Source organism: Lepidochelys kempii, chromosome 13 (assembly GCF_965140285.1).
Source record: "Lepidochelys kempii isolate rLepKem1 chromosome 13, rLepKem1.hap1, whole genome shotgun sequence".
Lineage (NCBI taxonomy): Eukaryota > Metazoa > Chordata > Testudines > Cheloniidae > Lepidochelys > Lepidochelys kempii.
The window spans coordinates 4,195,799-4,212,333 of NC_136392.1; the positions used below are offsets into that span (position 1 = coordinate 4,195,799).

A 16,535-nucleotide genomic window follows, 5' to 3' on the forward strand; every position below is an offset into this window, starting at 1 on the left:
CCTCTCCCATACTGCATCGGCTCTGCAGAGCTAACAACAATAAAAAGTAGTAAAAACTAAGTAAAAGGTCAGCAGCTGATTGGCAGAGTAAGCAGGTGCCATTGTGCATGATCATTTTTCAGTGTTAAACACCTTAAAGTTGAATTTGTGGCAGGATCCTGAATGGCTTACATAGTACACATTAAATGAAGAGGTTCTATGCTTGTGTTTGACAACACATGTAACAACAATTATATGTCCGTGGTCAGCAATTGCAAAACCAAAAGGGGGAAAAAATTCCAGGGACGACTCCCCAAGGTCAATGCAGAGTGGCTTTGTACATATCACATTGTCTTTTCTCCTGTTTGTTGGAAGGAAATGAAAAAAAGTACCTTGAGTTTCCTGTTCTCCAGCTAACACAGTGCTATCACTATCTGCCCTGCTTCTCTCCCTCTCTAACACAAGATACAATTGTTTGGGGGGAAGGAGTCAGAGTGTAAGGAGATTAGAGGCAAGATAGCCACTTGGTAGGGGAGCAGTTCTGCCCCTATAGTGAAGTGCTGATGATCGTGCCTGCAGTCTGGAGTAACTCAGCTCATGCTCCTTCCACCTGTGCTAGCAAAGGGGGGACAGAAGTACTTGTAAGTAAAGGGGGGCACAAGAAAGAGCAGTGGGCTCTGGAGCACATTCATTGCCTTGGCATGCACAGAGGCTGTCTGCAGATGTACCACAGGCTTTGGCTGGATTGTGAGGGGTGGTTAGGGTAGCATTGGTCAGAAATGAGAAGTAGCTGCTGTGAGGATTTCTGATGAGAATTAGACATGGGGCATCGGTTCTCACAGGACCGGCGTCAGGCATTCTGCTTTGCACGCCCCCCGCCCCCAACACTTAGAGAGGGATCATGTGCAGCCAGAGAGGATTAGCCGATGAACCCTTATGTGGGAAGGTTTCCTAGACTGTAGGGCAGAGGAGAGATCTATCCATTGGGATGGCTGTGGATCAGTGTGGTTATCTGCTTTCCCCATGGATCCTTGGGAGCTATAGCTTCTGGTTAAGGAACATCACTATAGTATTTACATGTTGACTTTCTCTCCTTACATTGGACACCTAGGGAAGGTTCAGGTTTCAGAGTAGCAGCCGTGTTAGTCTATATTCGCAAAAAGAAAAAAAAACAGGTCTTGTGGCACCTTAGAGACTAACCAATTTATCTGAGCATAAGCTTTCCTGAGCTACAGCTCACTTCATCGGATGCATTCAGTATTTTCCACTGACTGCATCCGATGAAGTGAGCTGTAGCTCACTAAAGCTCATGCTCAGATAAATTGGTTAGTCTCTAAGGTGCCACAAGTACTCCTTTTCTTTTTTTTTTTTTTTAGGGAAGGTTCAGTTATTATAGAAAAGCCAAGGCAAATAAGTGCTTTACCGTTACGTTTGAAGGTGGTCAGTCTAGTGGTCAATCATGGCTCTTATATGAGGGGAATGAATAGCTGTGGCCAGGATCTGAGAACGCTTGGTCCCTGCTCCTGTGAGTTTTGACCTGAGGAGCAGTTTGCTAGATCTATGGAGGGGGACAATGCAGTGGCAACTTACAAAGTGAAACTCTATAGAGTGTCTGGGGTAGTTTTTCTCTGCAAGATTCCTCACCATCCCCTAGTAATGACCATGGCAATGGTCTTTGTGTCCTATGATACTGTGCGGGGATCTTATGACACTGGGGAGTGGGGCATATTTAGCTATGGATGATGTATGCAACAAATATATAAGTGACAAAAACATTCCCTGACTAGGAAGTTATTGAACATTTACAGCTAGGGAAGAGAATGTGTAGGAGGGAATTTCCCTGCCTTCCCCCAGTAAATCAGTTACTGATGTGTCCGGGTAAAATGTGTAATAGTCAAACGAGAGAGTGCAGACGGTGCATGTGCAAAACTTCAGATCTCGTTTGCTTCCTGGACAAAAATTCAAGGCAAATACACACGTGCCTGCATGCACACCGTTTTCATTCAAATACAGTGCATACAAAAGTGCCTGGACATGGTGATTAATTATTGTTAGAAAATTCTAACCCATGCCCTAGTGTGAACGGGAAAGTGAAGCCAAGCTTTTGAGTAACATTTTTTTGGTAAAAGATGGAACTATTCACATAAAAAGGAAGCAGATAGGTGATGTTAGGAGGCTTTCTGGATGTCTCTTAACTGTGTGCGCTCAGTGCTGTGTAGTTTGGATCCGATCCTGCTCTGGCAGGAGTTTTGCCATTGACTTCAATGGGAACAGGGAAAGAGAGACGTCCTGGTTTTCTAAAGTGCCTAATGATTCTGGTTTCAGAGCAGCAGCCGTGTTAGTCTGTATTCGCAAGAAGAACAGGAGGAATTGTGGCACCTTAGAGACTAACACATTTATTTGAGCATGAGCTTTCGTCCGATGCAGTGAGCTGTAGCTCAGGAAAGCTCATGCTCAAATAAATGTGTTAGTCTCTAAGGTGCCACAAGTCCTCCTGTTCTTTTTTTTAATGATTCTGGGTGCTTCAAGCGGCGACACCTTAAACAGGCCTGATTTTCGGAAAGTGCTGAGCTCCCAGGCACTTTCACCTGCAGTTAAATACAGTCCCAAGCCCAGCAGCAGGGACAGGCTGAAAAGGGGGAAGTGACACCCCTTCTGGAGCTGCCTAGTGCGATTCAGAGCCCCCTTTCCGCTGGGAGTTTCCAGGGGGCTCTAAATGGGGGACTGCCTTATACACGGGTGGTCCCCCGGTATTGCGGACCTCACTGGGGGGGCCCGTCCCCTCTGCTGGGTGGGGAGCAGCACTGCCCTCTTGTGCCTTTCCCCAGACAAGGGCGGTGCAGCGGCTTCCAGGTAAGGGACACGTGTCCCGGTGCTGTCCCACCTCTGCTTTGCGCCCTGGCGCGGCGAGCCGGCGGCAGCTGGAGACCGAGCCGGGCCGGAGCCCCCGCGGAGAGAGAGCTGGCATCTCGCGGCTCCGCGCAGCGCAGCCGGGGCGCTGCGCCTGGCGCAGGGGGGATTTTCAGAAGGCGGCTACGTGGCTGTCACCCTGGCCGGAGAGGAGCCGGCAGAGGCTGGGTCAGGCTGGAGCTGTTCAGCAGCTGCACGGAGCCGGCAGCTTGATGATTCATCAGAGCTCCGTGGTTCTTACGCAAGAGGCGATTCAAGGCCTTGCTCTAGGGGCAGGGCTTGGGCTTCTCGGTTATAAAGTGGCTGGGTTGGTGGCCAGCAAGGCAGAGACAGCTAGGGCAGCAGCTGTGAGCACCAGCGCTCAGCCCGGTAAGGAGGGGAAAGGCAGCGGCTGGCTCCCTGTCTGCAGCCTGGGGGGGCGTGTGTGCGGCGTGTAGATGTGTATACCTGTGGGGGGGAACTCGCTTTATAAGCCGGGCTGCAGTTTTTCAGGATTTATTAGTTTCATTTTGGGGATGGGGGTGTGTGTTTAACACTTTTTGAGTTTTTATGCAGATGTCCAGCCATCAGAGGCTTTTTCAGGGCTTTCTCTTTGTACACGCTAGTGCAGGGAGCGTGTGTTACTCGTGACAGTAGAGCACACTGTAAAGCGTATGCTCTTTGTCACATTCAAACCGCGTTCTTAAAGCACACTAGGGACACTTTAGTGCACACCAGCAGGGTCAATGGGGACTAATTATGCGCAATACTTTAGTGTGCTTTAGAAATCATACCCCCTGGAATGCACATTAGTGCTGTGTGTAGACAAGCCCTTAGATACAAGTAACCATTTCCAGTATTTTTCTGCTGTTTATTGAGTAAACATAACTTTATTTATTTTTGTAATGGGGTGTTATAGCAGTGTTTATCAGTGAAAAGCTAAAATCAGAAGCCCTAGAAATACAGGACAGGATAGAAAGTAAGGTTTGCATCGGTCTTTTTTGTTTCATAACTGTTTCGTACTCTTGTGTGATTAGGACTGATTTTTATGAGTGAGCGTCATATATGTCTGTGTATCATATATGATCGTGTGTATATGCAAACTGTGTGTGTGTGTTTGTCTAGAGAGAGAGGTATAGATATAGCAGACTGATTTTCAGAGGGAGTTGGAAGCAATCAGCACCTTTGCAGACCAGGCTGATGAAATATGTGTGACGTTCTCCTTGACTTTCAATGAGACTAAGGCTCCTAAGTCATGTTGTTAAATTAGGGTAACATTTTCAAGTGTCATTTTTATTCAGTAAATTGTAAGAGCTTTAATATGGAATTACAAACTTTATTAAGCAGATGGTTTTAAGCTGATAGACCAGACTACTTGCCTGGCAGCTTGTTCTAGTTTTTCTAGTAGAAATTTGTATGTATCAATCGCAGAATTCTTAAATATTCAGTTAGACCCTTGATAAAAATCCATATAACTTTTTCATAGACTTTTTTACTAAAGGCTCAGAGGTAATATTTAAACTGGTGTAGTTCAGCTACAAGGGAGGGAGGGATAGCTCAGTGGTTTGAGCATTGGCCTGCTAAACCCAGGGTGGTTGTGAGTTCAATCCTTGAGAGGGCCACTTAGGGATCTGGGGCAAAAATTGGGGATTGGTCCTGCATTGAGCAGGGGGTTGGACTAGAAGACCCTCTGAGGTCCCTTCCAACCCTGATATTCTATGATTCTATTTCTTTTTAAAATGCTGAATGAAATCAGGTCATAGGGTAACAATCATCATCTTAGTCACCAGCAGGGGTTTTACCCAGGATCTCTGGGGCTAAGGCCAGACTTTCAACAACTTGAGCTAAAGGACAAAGTCCCCTAGTTGGTAGCTGTAGCAGACATCCTCTGTGGATCAGGCACAGAAGGGGATGCGTAACATACACTGAGCAGTGGGCAACAGTAGCGTAGGGGATAATTGTTTGCCAAATGTCATGCAATTATGCCAGTGCAAAAAGAAGATCATCTCATTCTTTGCTCCCTCTGTCTCTCATCTTTATGCTGGACTTGACTTTGTCAGCTCCTAGATACACACAACTTCCTCGTGTTAAATGTTTCAAAGGCCACCTTCTGAGTAAAGAATTCTTTGACTATTGTGTCTGACTCCCTATTGCTCTCTCTAATCCAGATCGTTTCAGAAAACTCTGAATCATCCTTGTCTGACTGTTTTCTTCTCACATCTCCCTTTGTCTGTGAATCCACCTGCTGCACATCTCCAGACTCAAGAGAATTAAACTTTACCTTAGAGCTCTGCTCTGCCAAAATCCTTATCCATGTATCATTTCTTCAATATGGCTACTGCAATACCCTCTTCTATGTTCTCTCTAAATCCATAGGGGCCCATAATGACCAATGACTCTAACTCCAGGAAGTGGAGCCATATAGTCTAAGGCGGTTCAAAATTGCCCGCTCTGACACATTCTCTGGAGTTCCCTGGGGTAAGCTTTACAAGCCTCTGACTGTCTTCTCGCACCCACACTTCTCATCTGCTCTAGGAACCTCATTCTGAGTGGATCGAGGTGACCTTCCTTTCACACTCTCTGTTTCCAAGTCACTGAATCACTTCCCTTCCTAAGACCCCACCTGTACGACACAACGGCCCAGTGTTACATAACTGACAGTGCAATCATGTATAACATTCTTGCATTCCAGAGCACCCCGTGAATGTTGGATTTGTGCCCCCAACTCTGGGGCTGATTGAATATTACTGTTGAGATGCCAATAAAGAGGATCTCTGCTTATTTAGGCTGGATCATTTAAAATCATAGCCAGGACTGAGAGATCTCAGCCCTTGGTGAGAGGTTGTAACTCTTGTTCTTCTTGGGCTTCTTCTTTTGGACACACCGGGATCCAAACAGAGCATCACTTCTGTGTAGGGATATTGACAGCATACTGGATAAGAGGTGTCCACTAATAATTCATGAAGTGAGCTGTAGCTCACGAAAGCTCATGCTCAAATAAATTGGTTAGTCTCTAAGGTGCCACAAGTACTCCTTTTCTTTTTGCGAATACAGACTAACACGGCTGTTCCTCTGAAACCGCTCTTTACTGTGTGTCTTTCTGAATGCAACAGAGCTGGAGCTTCAGCAGAAGTTAGCATCACTGCATTCCACGAGAAGAGAAGCAGCCCAGAAATCATTCTAGGGCCCAATCCAAGCATCTGGAGACGTCTCCAAATACCATGAGTCCTAACCCTAATACCACCCTCTGTGCTATGCTGTCCAACCACACACTGAATTTGAGACATTCATCCAAGGTAACATGCTGTTTGCTCTCGATCTTGGTCTAATGTGGTTTTAACAGGAAGGGGGTAACCAAAAAAGGCTCTGTGGCTCTCCAGACCTTTAGTGAAGCCCCACCTTGTTTCTCAAAGGGTATTAAATTTGTATGAAAATGTTAGTGTCTTTGTATTTTATGGAAAACCTCTCCCCCTCCACACACCCCAGGGCCTTCAGTCCTTAGCTGGAACCTCATGTTCTAAAAGGCTCTAATTGTAATTTTGTCCCATCTCAACGTCCAACTCATTTATTTTCTTTTAAAGCTGCCGGGATGTTGGTAACTGTCAGGATGTTCGTTAAATCACTCTGCTCCTCTTTTAGGGTTCTGTATCTGAGTGTCTTTGTTTTCTGATTTTCGTGGGGCTCCTGTCTGGTAAAATTCCCTACGTCACTGCAAGCCAGGGAAAACCTGTAATCCCAAAGCAGCTCTATTCACTCAAACATTGCACTTCATGTCCTCGCCCCATTCAAGTCAATGGCAAAACTCTCCTTCAGACCAGGGAGGGGCATTAAAGAGGGATATGGAGAACATATACTCGTGCAGGGGTCTCAGTGAATTTGGCTGCTCAAATAGGTCTTTGTCTGCAGTGTGCTGTACAACACACAATATGCAGGAAAGGCCCTGCCCTGAAAGGCTGAGAGCCAGCAGGGACAGGAGGGCTCATGCTGGGGAGCCCAGAGGGAGGAGGAATGAAGGGGATTTTTAAAATGGGTTTCAATCACTTCTTGTGGGCATGGCGAGAAGCAGGTCTTAAGGAGGCCTTAAGGAAGTGGTGGGTTAGTGAGTCAGGATGGGGGGGAGGGCGGGCGCATTCCCTGTCTCTGGGGCAGCATGGAAAAGTGAGTGGGAGGAGCAGCTAGATGGGGCAGATAACACTGTGATCCGGAACGGTGACCCAGTGGTAATCGCGAGAGGCCATTCTGGCACCCAGCTGCTGTTACCGTGAGGCTCCTCTACGAGAGGGCAAGGGAAAGGCTATAGTTCTTTGTGTCTCTTTTCCCTAGTGGGTGGTTACTGCCGTGGTGCTTTTCCTGGCCGTGCCTCGCTTCAGCGCCACTCCCACCTACCCGCGGAAAGACCCTGTGACTCACAACAGAGTGGTGTGCCACCAGTGCCCGCCGGGAACCTTTGTGGCCCAGCACTGCACCAGGGACAAACCCACCGTGTGCTCGCCCTGCCCAGACCTGCACTACACACAGTACTGGAACTACCTGGAGAAGTGTCGATACTGCAACGTCATCTGTGGGGAGCGGCAGGTCGAGCTGCATCGCTGCAACTCCACCCACAACCGAGTGTGCCGCTGTCGGCACGGCTACTACTTCGAGTCCGAGTTCTGCCTCGAGCACGCCGAGTGTCCCGCCGGGACTGGGGTGGTAAAGCTGGGTCTGTATTGCAGCCGGATGACTGAGCCCGGGGGGGGTAGAGCTGTGTCGAAGGGCCCTGTATAGTCTCACGCTATTGCTGTCCTGTCGGAATCCAGGAGGGACCTGCTAAGTAGCAGTAGCGGAGAATCTGGTGTTACGCATGTGCATTCTCTCACCCTATATATGGGCACCTCTGCTGGATGGGATGTCAGATCCACTCCAGTGAGTAAGAGAATGTCGCCATCTAGTGGCTCTGTCCTCTGAAAGAGCAGCAGCCTACTACTGTTGTCCAAGTATAGCTATTCCAATGGTTCCCGCTAATTTGGCCATCGTCTCGTGTGGGCACCCAGGGCTGAAGGCAATAAGGCGAGTGGGCAAGGAAGGTTCATTGTACGGACCAGAAGGGGTTTGCTTGGTGTCTCAATACGGGGACAGCACTGACAGATGAACTTAGCCATGGGGCTGCTTTCTGGAATCCTTATTTGGTGATTTGGAAAGCACGTATTAAAGATGGAAAAGGGGCAAATGAAAATAAGACTGATATTTCCCCCTCCCCCTCAAAACAGCAGTTATGTAACAAAGAGCATTTAAGGGTGACTCAGAAGTGTAGCTCTCTAGCTCTGGATGGCGTGTGGATTACTGAAGGATATTAGGGAGTTTTTATTTTTTCCTTAGCACAGCTCTGTCTAGTTGTTATATTACCCCCTTTCCTGTGGTATTTGAGGGCTTTCCAAAATTACAACATGTATACAAAGATGTATTTTTCTTTTTCCCTCTCCACTACAGTCATCAAGGACTGGCCTCTATTTATTTTGGATTTAAGCAGCAGTTTTATAGTAGGCAGGCTTGGTCTAGCAGTGTGTTTTGCCTCCTACGCTGAAGACATTGAGGTTTGTGGCTATGTTTCCCTGGCAGTCTCCATGACAGCATTCCAGATTCATAGGCCAGTCACCGAGAAAGTCCTGTCTTCTGTACACACGAGTCTCATGCGTGAGGTTGTTGACTTGTTCCCATGGAATATGGCTATTGTGAGATGCCATGATTAGGCATGGTGAGCTAGGTGCCCAAATCACTTAGGCCAGTTCCATGTAGGTTGAGTTTGACCAGGTGCTCAGGTGACAGTGATGAGGGCCATATAAGTAGGATGGGGAGCCAGTGAAGGGAGTGAAACAGTGGGGTGATGGGCTCCTCCATTCTGCACCAACTATGCCTTTTTTAAGGTTAGTGGCTTCGTACCAAGCACACTACCTTCCTACCCGGGGAATGATGGTAACAAAGCCCAGAAGTCATGAATGCTAACCACAGTGAGGTGCAGGCAGGCATCTCGATATAGCTGGAAAAGACATTTATTTTTCGCGTTTGCGACTACTTGGATATCCAGAAATAGGGAGGAGTCCGGGCGCGCACCGACGCGGTGGGCTGACATCACAGAGATGGCAAGTTCTTCAAAGAGCTTTGGAGCAGAACATGGGCTGCATTCTTTGGAGCAGTGACTCCTGAGATCACAGATTCACCCGTTAGTTTCATGTACAGGGCTCGTTGGCTTCCGTAAAGGCTGAGCGCTCTGTCCAGTGTGGGGTTTCTCTTGGCACACTGGCTGTTCTCTTACGATTTGATTTTCTGCCTCATTTGTTTCTGATCATCAACCCGCGAGTCAGGTGCATCCGATGAAGTGAGCTGTAGCTCACAAAAGCTCATGCTCAAATAAATTGGTTAGTCTCTAAGGTGTCACAAGTCCTCCTTTTCTTTACGCGAGTCAGTGTTCCCAACCCAGCTGGCTGGGACCCCAATATTGGGCTGTCTTGCAGCCAGATCTTAAGTTTGGTAACTGCTCATCCTCCTTGAAGGATGGGGACTGGGCTCAGGGCAGGGCCCCTTCTCTGATCCTGTGAATGATGTGTACGCAGAGCCTAATCTCTCTCTGACATCCCCTTGTGCCCAGAGGGAACTCAGAGCACTGCCAGATGCAGATTCTTAGGGCCAGATTCACCATTGCTTTTCACCTTGAGCACTCATTTACACCAGCGCACAGTGGATGTCAGACATCTGGTAGTGACTTGCGCTTACTTTACGCTGGGGCAAATGACTGCGTAGGCACAGGACAATGGCGAATTGGTCCATCTTCTTTTACCGTGTTCCCTAAGGGGCCATTGTCCCAAACACAATGGATGTGTACTGCAGGTATTTCATTGCTCATACTCTTTCTGTGCCCCGTTTTGCAGGTACTCCCTATCAGAACACGAAATGTGAGAAGTGCCCCCACGGGTTCTTCTCATCCTCCAGCTCCAGCACAGAGCCATGCAAGCCACACCAGAGCTGCTCGCAGCAGGGGAAAGAGACTAATGTCGTAGGAAACCAATTCCATGACACCCTGTGCACCACCTGCAAGATGTTCAAGGGAAACGGAACCCAGGAGTCAGGTGAGGAGCTTGGTCCCCTTGGGGACGGAATAGCATTAGCGGATGTAGAGTGGGGGATTATTCAGGTCTGCCTGAGTTGGGGGAGGGAACCTATGTGCGAGAATCATGTTGCTACCAGGGCTGGAGTGAAGCTTTCTGGTGTAGGTTGTTCTACCCCAATGTATCGGATCAGTTCCAGTGGAATTTAAAAGTACAAAATTGGTTTTAATTAAACTACAAAGAGGACAAACTATTCGCCCCCTAATTCACTGAAAGCTTGGCTAAGATCATCTTAGACAGGGTCCCCTGGCACCCTCTCCAGCCATTGTCTCATTCAATTAATGAAACTTTCCTTGGCTTTTACCTACCCCTGTTTTCCTCCCATCCCGATCTCTCAGTCTAGCTGTCAGGAAGATCTCCCTGTTGGCACCTTTTCTTTTTGCTGATCTCCTGCCCCCCAGATAGTGCCTGCATCAAGGCACGAGGCATGTCAGAATCAGCCTGTTACATACAGTCTGAAGTAGTAGTGAGAACATGTTGTTCTGAAGTATCTGGCACTGCCCTTCTGGCAGCCCAAGACACACAGCACTGAATCATGCAGGAAACTGGAAATAGATTAGGAGTCTGCAACAGGTGCAGAAGTGGTGTGCTGCAGACAGGGCAGCTTTGCTGCCTCTCCCGACTGCGGCCACCAGTCTCTATTTTTTAACTTGTTTTAATTTTGGTTTCACTTCTAGTTAGTGACTCCTTCCCATTTAACCTTCATTCTCAAACTGACCCACTGAGGCAGATTGCCATATACCTGAGCCAGGCAGCTACTCCGGAGCCACTGCACTAGACCAAATGCGCTGGACGGGAATGAAGACAATGGATTTGCTCCCACTTCGTAGTGAATCTGTCCCTTTGACTTCCATGAGGCTGTATAGCTGTAACAGAGAGCAGAATCTGGCCTTGATGTCTTCAACAAACAATAGCTTCCCTTTGCCCAACATGCAGCGGAAGGGATGTTTCCCCCAGCAAATGTGGCAGAAGGAATCTCTTGTTTTCCATCCCCCCCTGAGTCCCTCTCCCTGGTCAACATTCTTCTCTCCTCATCAAGAATTTGATGCAACAGCATTTCAGTAAATTCCAGTCAGAGCAGAGGCTGGCAATTCTATAATAGGAATCTTGACTCACACTCTCACTTGACACTCCCTGAGTCAGCCTTTTCCCAACGGGGCAATGGTAGCAACTGAGATGTTCCTTGGAAAGGAAGCAAGTGACAATCGCAGTCGTCAGCACGTGCCCTTCTCTAGTTAATCATCAGAAACTGGCTCTGAATCCTGCCCTGGGGTTGTTTATATACACATACTCATCTCTTGAGCAATAGTGCACTTGCAAAATGGGAAACTTATGAATGGAGCGATATTTTTAACTCCCAATTTGCAAGAGTGTTGTTACTGAGCAAGGTAGCGTGTGTGTACTATGCCTGCATATGTCTTTATGTACATAGCTACAGATGTACACAGGCACGTCGGTAATTGTATACAAATACAAACTCTGTAGATAGGGTTACATTCTCTGCTAGTGTAAACTGACATGACTCCAGGGCCAGATTAGCCCTCCTGGGGGCCCGGGGTTATTAGATTTTGTGGGGCCCCTGTATACAAGTCTTTTTCCTGGGAGGGAGTTTGGTGCAGGAGGGGGCTGGGGCAGGAGGGATGCGGGGGTCTGGGAGGGAGTTTGGGTACAGGAGGGAATTCTGACCTGGGGCAGGGGGTTGGGGTGCAGGAGGGGGAGTGAGCTGCAGTTCCCACAGGCAGCTAACACCAGCAGTGCAGCAGGGCTCAGGCAGGCTGCCTGCAAGCCGTGGCCCCACGCCACTTTTGGAAGCGGCCGGCTGCTGGCACGTCTCTGCATGCCCCTGGGGGGACGAGGACAGCGTGTCTCCATGTGCTGCCCACGTCCACAAGCGCCGCCCTCGTAGCTCCCATTGGCGGGAGCTGCGGGGATGGTGCTGGGGGCAGGGGCAATGCGTGGAGCCTCCTTCCCCTTCTCCCCCCATCAGGGGCCACAGAGACATGCCAGCAGCCAGCCACTTCTGGGAGCAGCGTGGGGCCAGGACAGGCAGCCTGAGTGCCCCAGAGATCACTGCCTGTGATTTATTTTTGCAGGGCCCCCTTGAGCTGAGGCCCCAGACTCCCTGCCTTAAGTCCCTGCTTTAATCCCGCCCTGCATGACTCTGTTGAAGTTAATGGAATTCAGCAGAGAAACTGGCCCAACCCATTCCTCCACGGGTTCGAGTTCTGCTGTAAAATATTGAAAATACTCTAGGCTGATCTTACTCCTTCCCAGGGTTCCACTGAACATTCACACTAGGCCAAGCGAAATCCCCAGGTCTGGGCACTGCTACGTTTTGGGAACGTTTGGGTCCATCTCTGTTGTGAGCTTCTGGCCTGCAGTATGACCTATAGGATCAGGCCCATAGGGTCAAATTCACTCTGGTGCAGCTCCACTGAAATCAGTGCATTTACACCGGGGATGAATGTGGTCCTTTAGCGTAAGCTCAGGGTTACTGGGACTCGCGTCAGCTGACCCATGTTAGGATGCCTGCGCTTGAGTATCTACATTGTATTTTAACCCTAGGTTAAGACTTTTCTAACCCGTGCTCGAACATAGGGCTCTGACGTCCACACTGCAGTGCACAGACCCAAATCAAAGTAACCATATCCCAGAGTCCCTAGAGCTCCTCCCCTCCCCAAGTGTGGCCGCTCTAGCCCTAGGAATGTGGGTCTAACATTGACCAATGAGGTACCTTCCGTCTGTGTCTCCCCCCACACTTTCTATCTGGGTCCTTTATTTTGAGCACTTAATTTTAATGAGGCGAGTGCCAGGTGAGAGCTGAGTGTTGGACTGATTTTTCGGTTTGCTGGCTGAACGGAAAAATCGAAAAAACCCCACAAAATCTGGTTTGTTTTGAACTAGGGCTGTCAATTAATCGCAGTTAACTCACGTGATTAACTCAAAAAAAATTTATCGCGATTAATCACACTGTTAAACAATAGAATACCAATTGAAATTTATTATATATTGTGGATGTTTTTCTACATATTCTGTGTTGTAATTGAAATCAAAGTATATTATTCTTGATTACAAATATTTGCACTGTAAAAATGACAAACAGAAGAAATAGTATTTTTCTATTCACCTCATACAAGTATTGTAGTGCAATCTCTTTGTCGTGAAAGTGCAATTTACAACGGTAGATTTTTTTTTGTTACATAAGTGCACTCAAAAACAAAACAATGTAAAACTTTAGAGCCCACAAGTCTACTCAGTCTTACTAGTTTGTCTGAGAGATTGGCTGAACAAGAAGTAGGACTGAGTGGACTTGCAGGCTCTAAAATTTTACATTGTTTTATTTTTGAATGCAGCTTTTTATACATAATTCTACATTTGTAAGTTCAACTTTCATGATAAAGAGATTGCACTACAGTACTTGTATGAGGTGAACTGAAAAATACTGTTTCTTTTGTTTGTCATTTTTACACAACAAATACTTGTAATCAAAAATAAGTATAAAGTGAGCACTGTACACTTTGTATTCTGTGTTGTAATTGAAATCAGTATATTTGAAAATGTAGAAAACATCCAAAAAATTTAAATAACTGGTATTCTATTATTGTTTAACAGTGCGATTAATTGTGATGAATTAAGACACCAGGGACTTCGCGGACAATACCAAGCTGGGAGGGTTTGCAAGTGCTTTGGAGGATAGGATTATAATTCAAAATGATCTGGACAAACTGGAGAAATGGTCTGAAGTAAATAGGATGAAATTCAATAAGGACAAATGAAAAGTACTCCACTTAAGAAAGAACAATCAGTAGCACACATACAAAATGGGAAACGACTGCCTGGGAAGGAGTACTGCAGAAAGGGATCTGGGGGTCAGAGTAGACCACAAGCTAAATATGAGTCAACAGTGTAACACTGTTGCAAAAATAGCAAACATCATTCTGGGATGTATTAGCAGGGGTGTTGTAAACAAGACACAAAATGTAATTATTTCGCTCTACTCTGCGCGGATTAGGCCTCAGCTGGAGTACTGTGTCCAGTTCTGGGTGCCACATTTCAGGAAAGATTTGGAGAAAGTCCAGAGAAGAGCAATAAAAATTATTCAAGGTCTAGAAAACATGACCTATGAAGGAAGATTGAAAAAATTGGGTTCGTTTAGTCTGGAAAAGAGAAGACTGAGTATGGACATGATAACAATTTTCAAGTACATAAAAGGTTATTACAAGGAGAAGGGAGAAAAATTGTTCTTCTTAACCTCTGAGGACAAGACAAGAAGCAATGGGCTTAAATTGGAGCAAGGGCAGTTTAGGTTGGACATTAGGAAAAACTTCCTAACTTTCAGGGTGCTGAAGCACTGGAATAAATTGCCTAGGGAGTTTGTGGAATCTCCATTATTGGGGATTTTTAAAAGCAGGTTAGACAAACACCTGTCAGGGATGGTCTAGATAATACTTGGTCCTGCCATGAGGGCAGGGGACTGGACTAGGTGACCTCTGGAGGTCCTTCCAGTTCTGTGATTCTAAACATGTTCTCCCAGCTCTATGCATAACCCATCAATCCAGCAACTCACACAGGCAATCAATATTCTCTCCTCAGCTGGTTTGATTTACAGTAAACAAACAAATCTGCATAATTCAGGTGCTTTCATGCAGGCTGGAGCCGATAATCACGTGCTAGGGGCACACTAGTGCACTGACCTGCTTTGCACATGCACTGCAGTGTTTGTGTGTGTGCACAAGAAAATCCCATTATGTGCACACCCATGGCCACACAGATCTCTCTCTAGCCGAGTGCACAAGCATAGGGATTGTCACGTGTACATCTGGTAGTACAGGTGGGCCCATGATGTGTAGGCAGACAAGGTCTGAAAACCAGGCTCTGTATGCAGCAGGCCTTGTGCAAGAATCAGTAGGACAAATACATCAGTGGAAGCCAGGGGATGAGACCAGCAGGTATAAGATGGGACAAATGTCAGGGTCAAATTTTAGACTGTCTAATTTGAACAGTATTTCTTTAAGAGCTTGGGCTGTGCTGCTGGGTCTGACAGCTGGTTGACTGCCCACTTGGGGCTCAGCTGCTGACCTCATGTCATGGGCCTCTCCAGTTATACTAGGGTTTTTCTCCTAGTTCCGATCCACAGAGAGCAGTGGGGTTTGCCCTTTCATCCCTGCACTCTAAACCTCATGCTGGTTTTCTCCTCCCCACTCTAGGAAATGAGGACTGCGAACAAGCAGTGATCGATTTTGTGGTTTACCAGAACATCCCGGTGAGAAAGCTGAAGCGCCTCCAGCAAATCCTCGAGGGGCACCTAAAGGGGATCCTCCACAAGGACACCAAGGCTGCCCTTCAGGAAAAGTTCCACACGTATCTCACCCAGTTGAAGAAGGACCACTTGGAGCTCATCAAAGTGCTGCTGGATGCACTCCGGGCAGCGAAGCTGTATACGGTGGAAGAGATGGTGCGGAAACGTTTCTCCTTGGAGTTAGAAAATTAACAGAACTGTTTAGGGTTTTTGTTGTTTTTGGTTTTTGTCTAGCTTGATTAATTTATTAACTTTCCACAAACTAACTCGAGGTGCACCTTGGAGAAGATGAATGGTGGGGTAGTGAATGGTGAGTCTCTGACTCGTTCCCGATCCTCTCCATTCTGACAGCTGACCTCTGTCCCAGTGTGTGCGTGCTGTCTGTCTAACATGGCCGCAGGTGAAGTCTGTAATGCAGTCTGTGCCTCGGCTATCAGAACTTCACTGCAAGTGGAGCTGGATGAGAATTCTGGGAGAAACTTGCACTTTGAATATTAACCTCCCCTCTGGGAAGCAGGGGTAGATGATGTTGTTACTTTATCAGAAATGAAATGCATAAGATTCCAGAGAGAACATGCCATATCTCTTGACTGCACAAGGGTCCCTGTTGCCCTTTCTTGGGCCACTGTGCAGAGTTTAATTTTAAAGTGCACCATATTTTTAAAAGAATATTTAAATGTTTACTGGGGGAGGCTGCCTTTCACCTTCCAATGTTAAGTTTCTTTCAAAGAGGGGTTTATCATTGAGAGATGAGTCAAGTATAAGATGCCTCTGGGGTCACTAGTTACAGCCTCTTTTAAATGTATTTCTACAGTGCCTTGTTTTGTACAGTTTGTCATGTTTGTTTGATACAGAGAAATGCAAAGATGACATTTGCCTCAGACTCCATGTTATCTTCATCTGGCCTTGTCTTGGATTGCCCGATTTGTGCATTCACATCCGTACCACAAGTGCAAAAACTAATCCCTGTCTGCACCGAGAGGTTGTGTCAATTTCAGCCACCGATGCCAACCTCCATCAGACACCATTCAGCCAGTGCAAACGCTTTCAAGCAGGCACCAGTGCAAATAGCAGCTTTTCCTGTCTGCACTAGGGTTTGCACTGGTGTCTGGAACCAAGGCAAACCCTCTGAGTTAGATGTGGCCCTAGACTCCTGTCCTGTTGCGCCGCTCGGCCCTGGCCTGATCTCTGCCTTGAAAATGCAGCATCATGACAGGCGCCATTTG

The 16,535-nt window shown here is 47.2% G+C and overlaps 1 protein-coding gene across 1 annotated transcript; it reads left to right on the forward strand.

The window, feature by feature from the left end:
• Window positions 1-3,159: 3,159 nt before the first annotated feature.
• On the forward strand, window positions 3,160-16,179 carry TNFRSF6B (TNF receptor superfamily member 6b). Its single transcript, XM_073308895.2, has 5 exons — window positions 3,160-3,258; window positions 5,982-6,164; window positions 7,192-7,570; window positions 9,774-9,971; window positions 15,218-16,179. Exons 2-5 carry the CDS (start codon window positions 6,090-6,092, stop codon window positions 15,499-15,501), a joined length of 936 nt encoding a protein of 311 aa, XP_073164996.2. The 5' UTR covers window positions 3,160-3,258; window positions 5,982-6,089; the 3' UTR covers window positions 15,502-16,179.
• The last annotated feature ends 356 nt before the right edge of the window (window positions 16,180-16,535 follow it).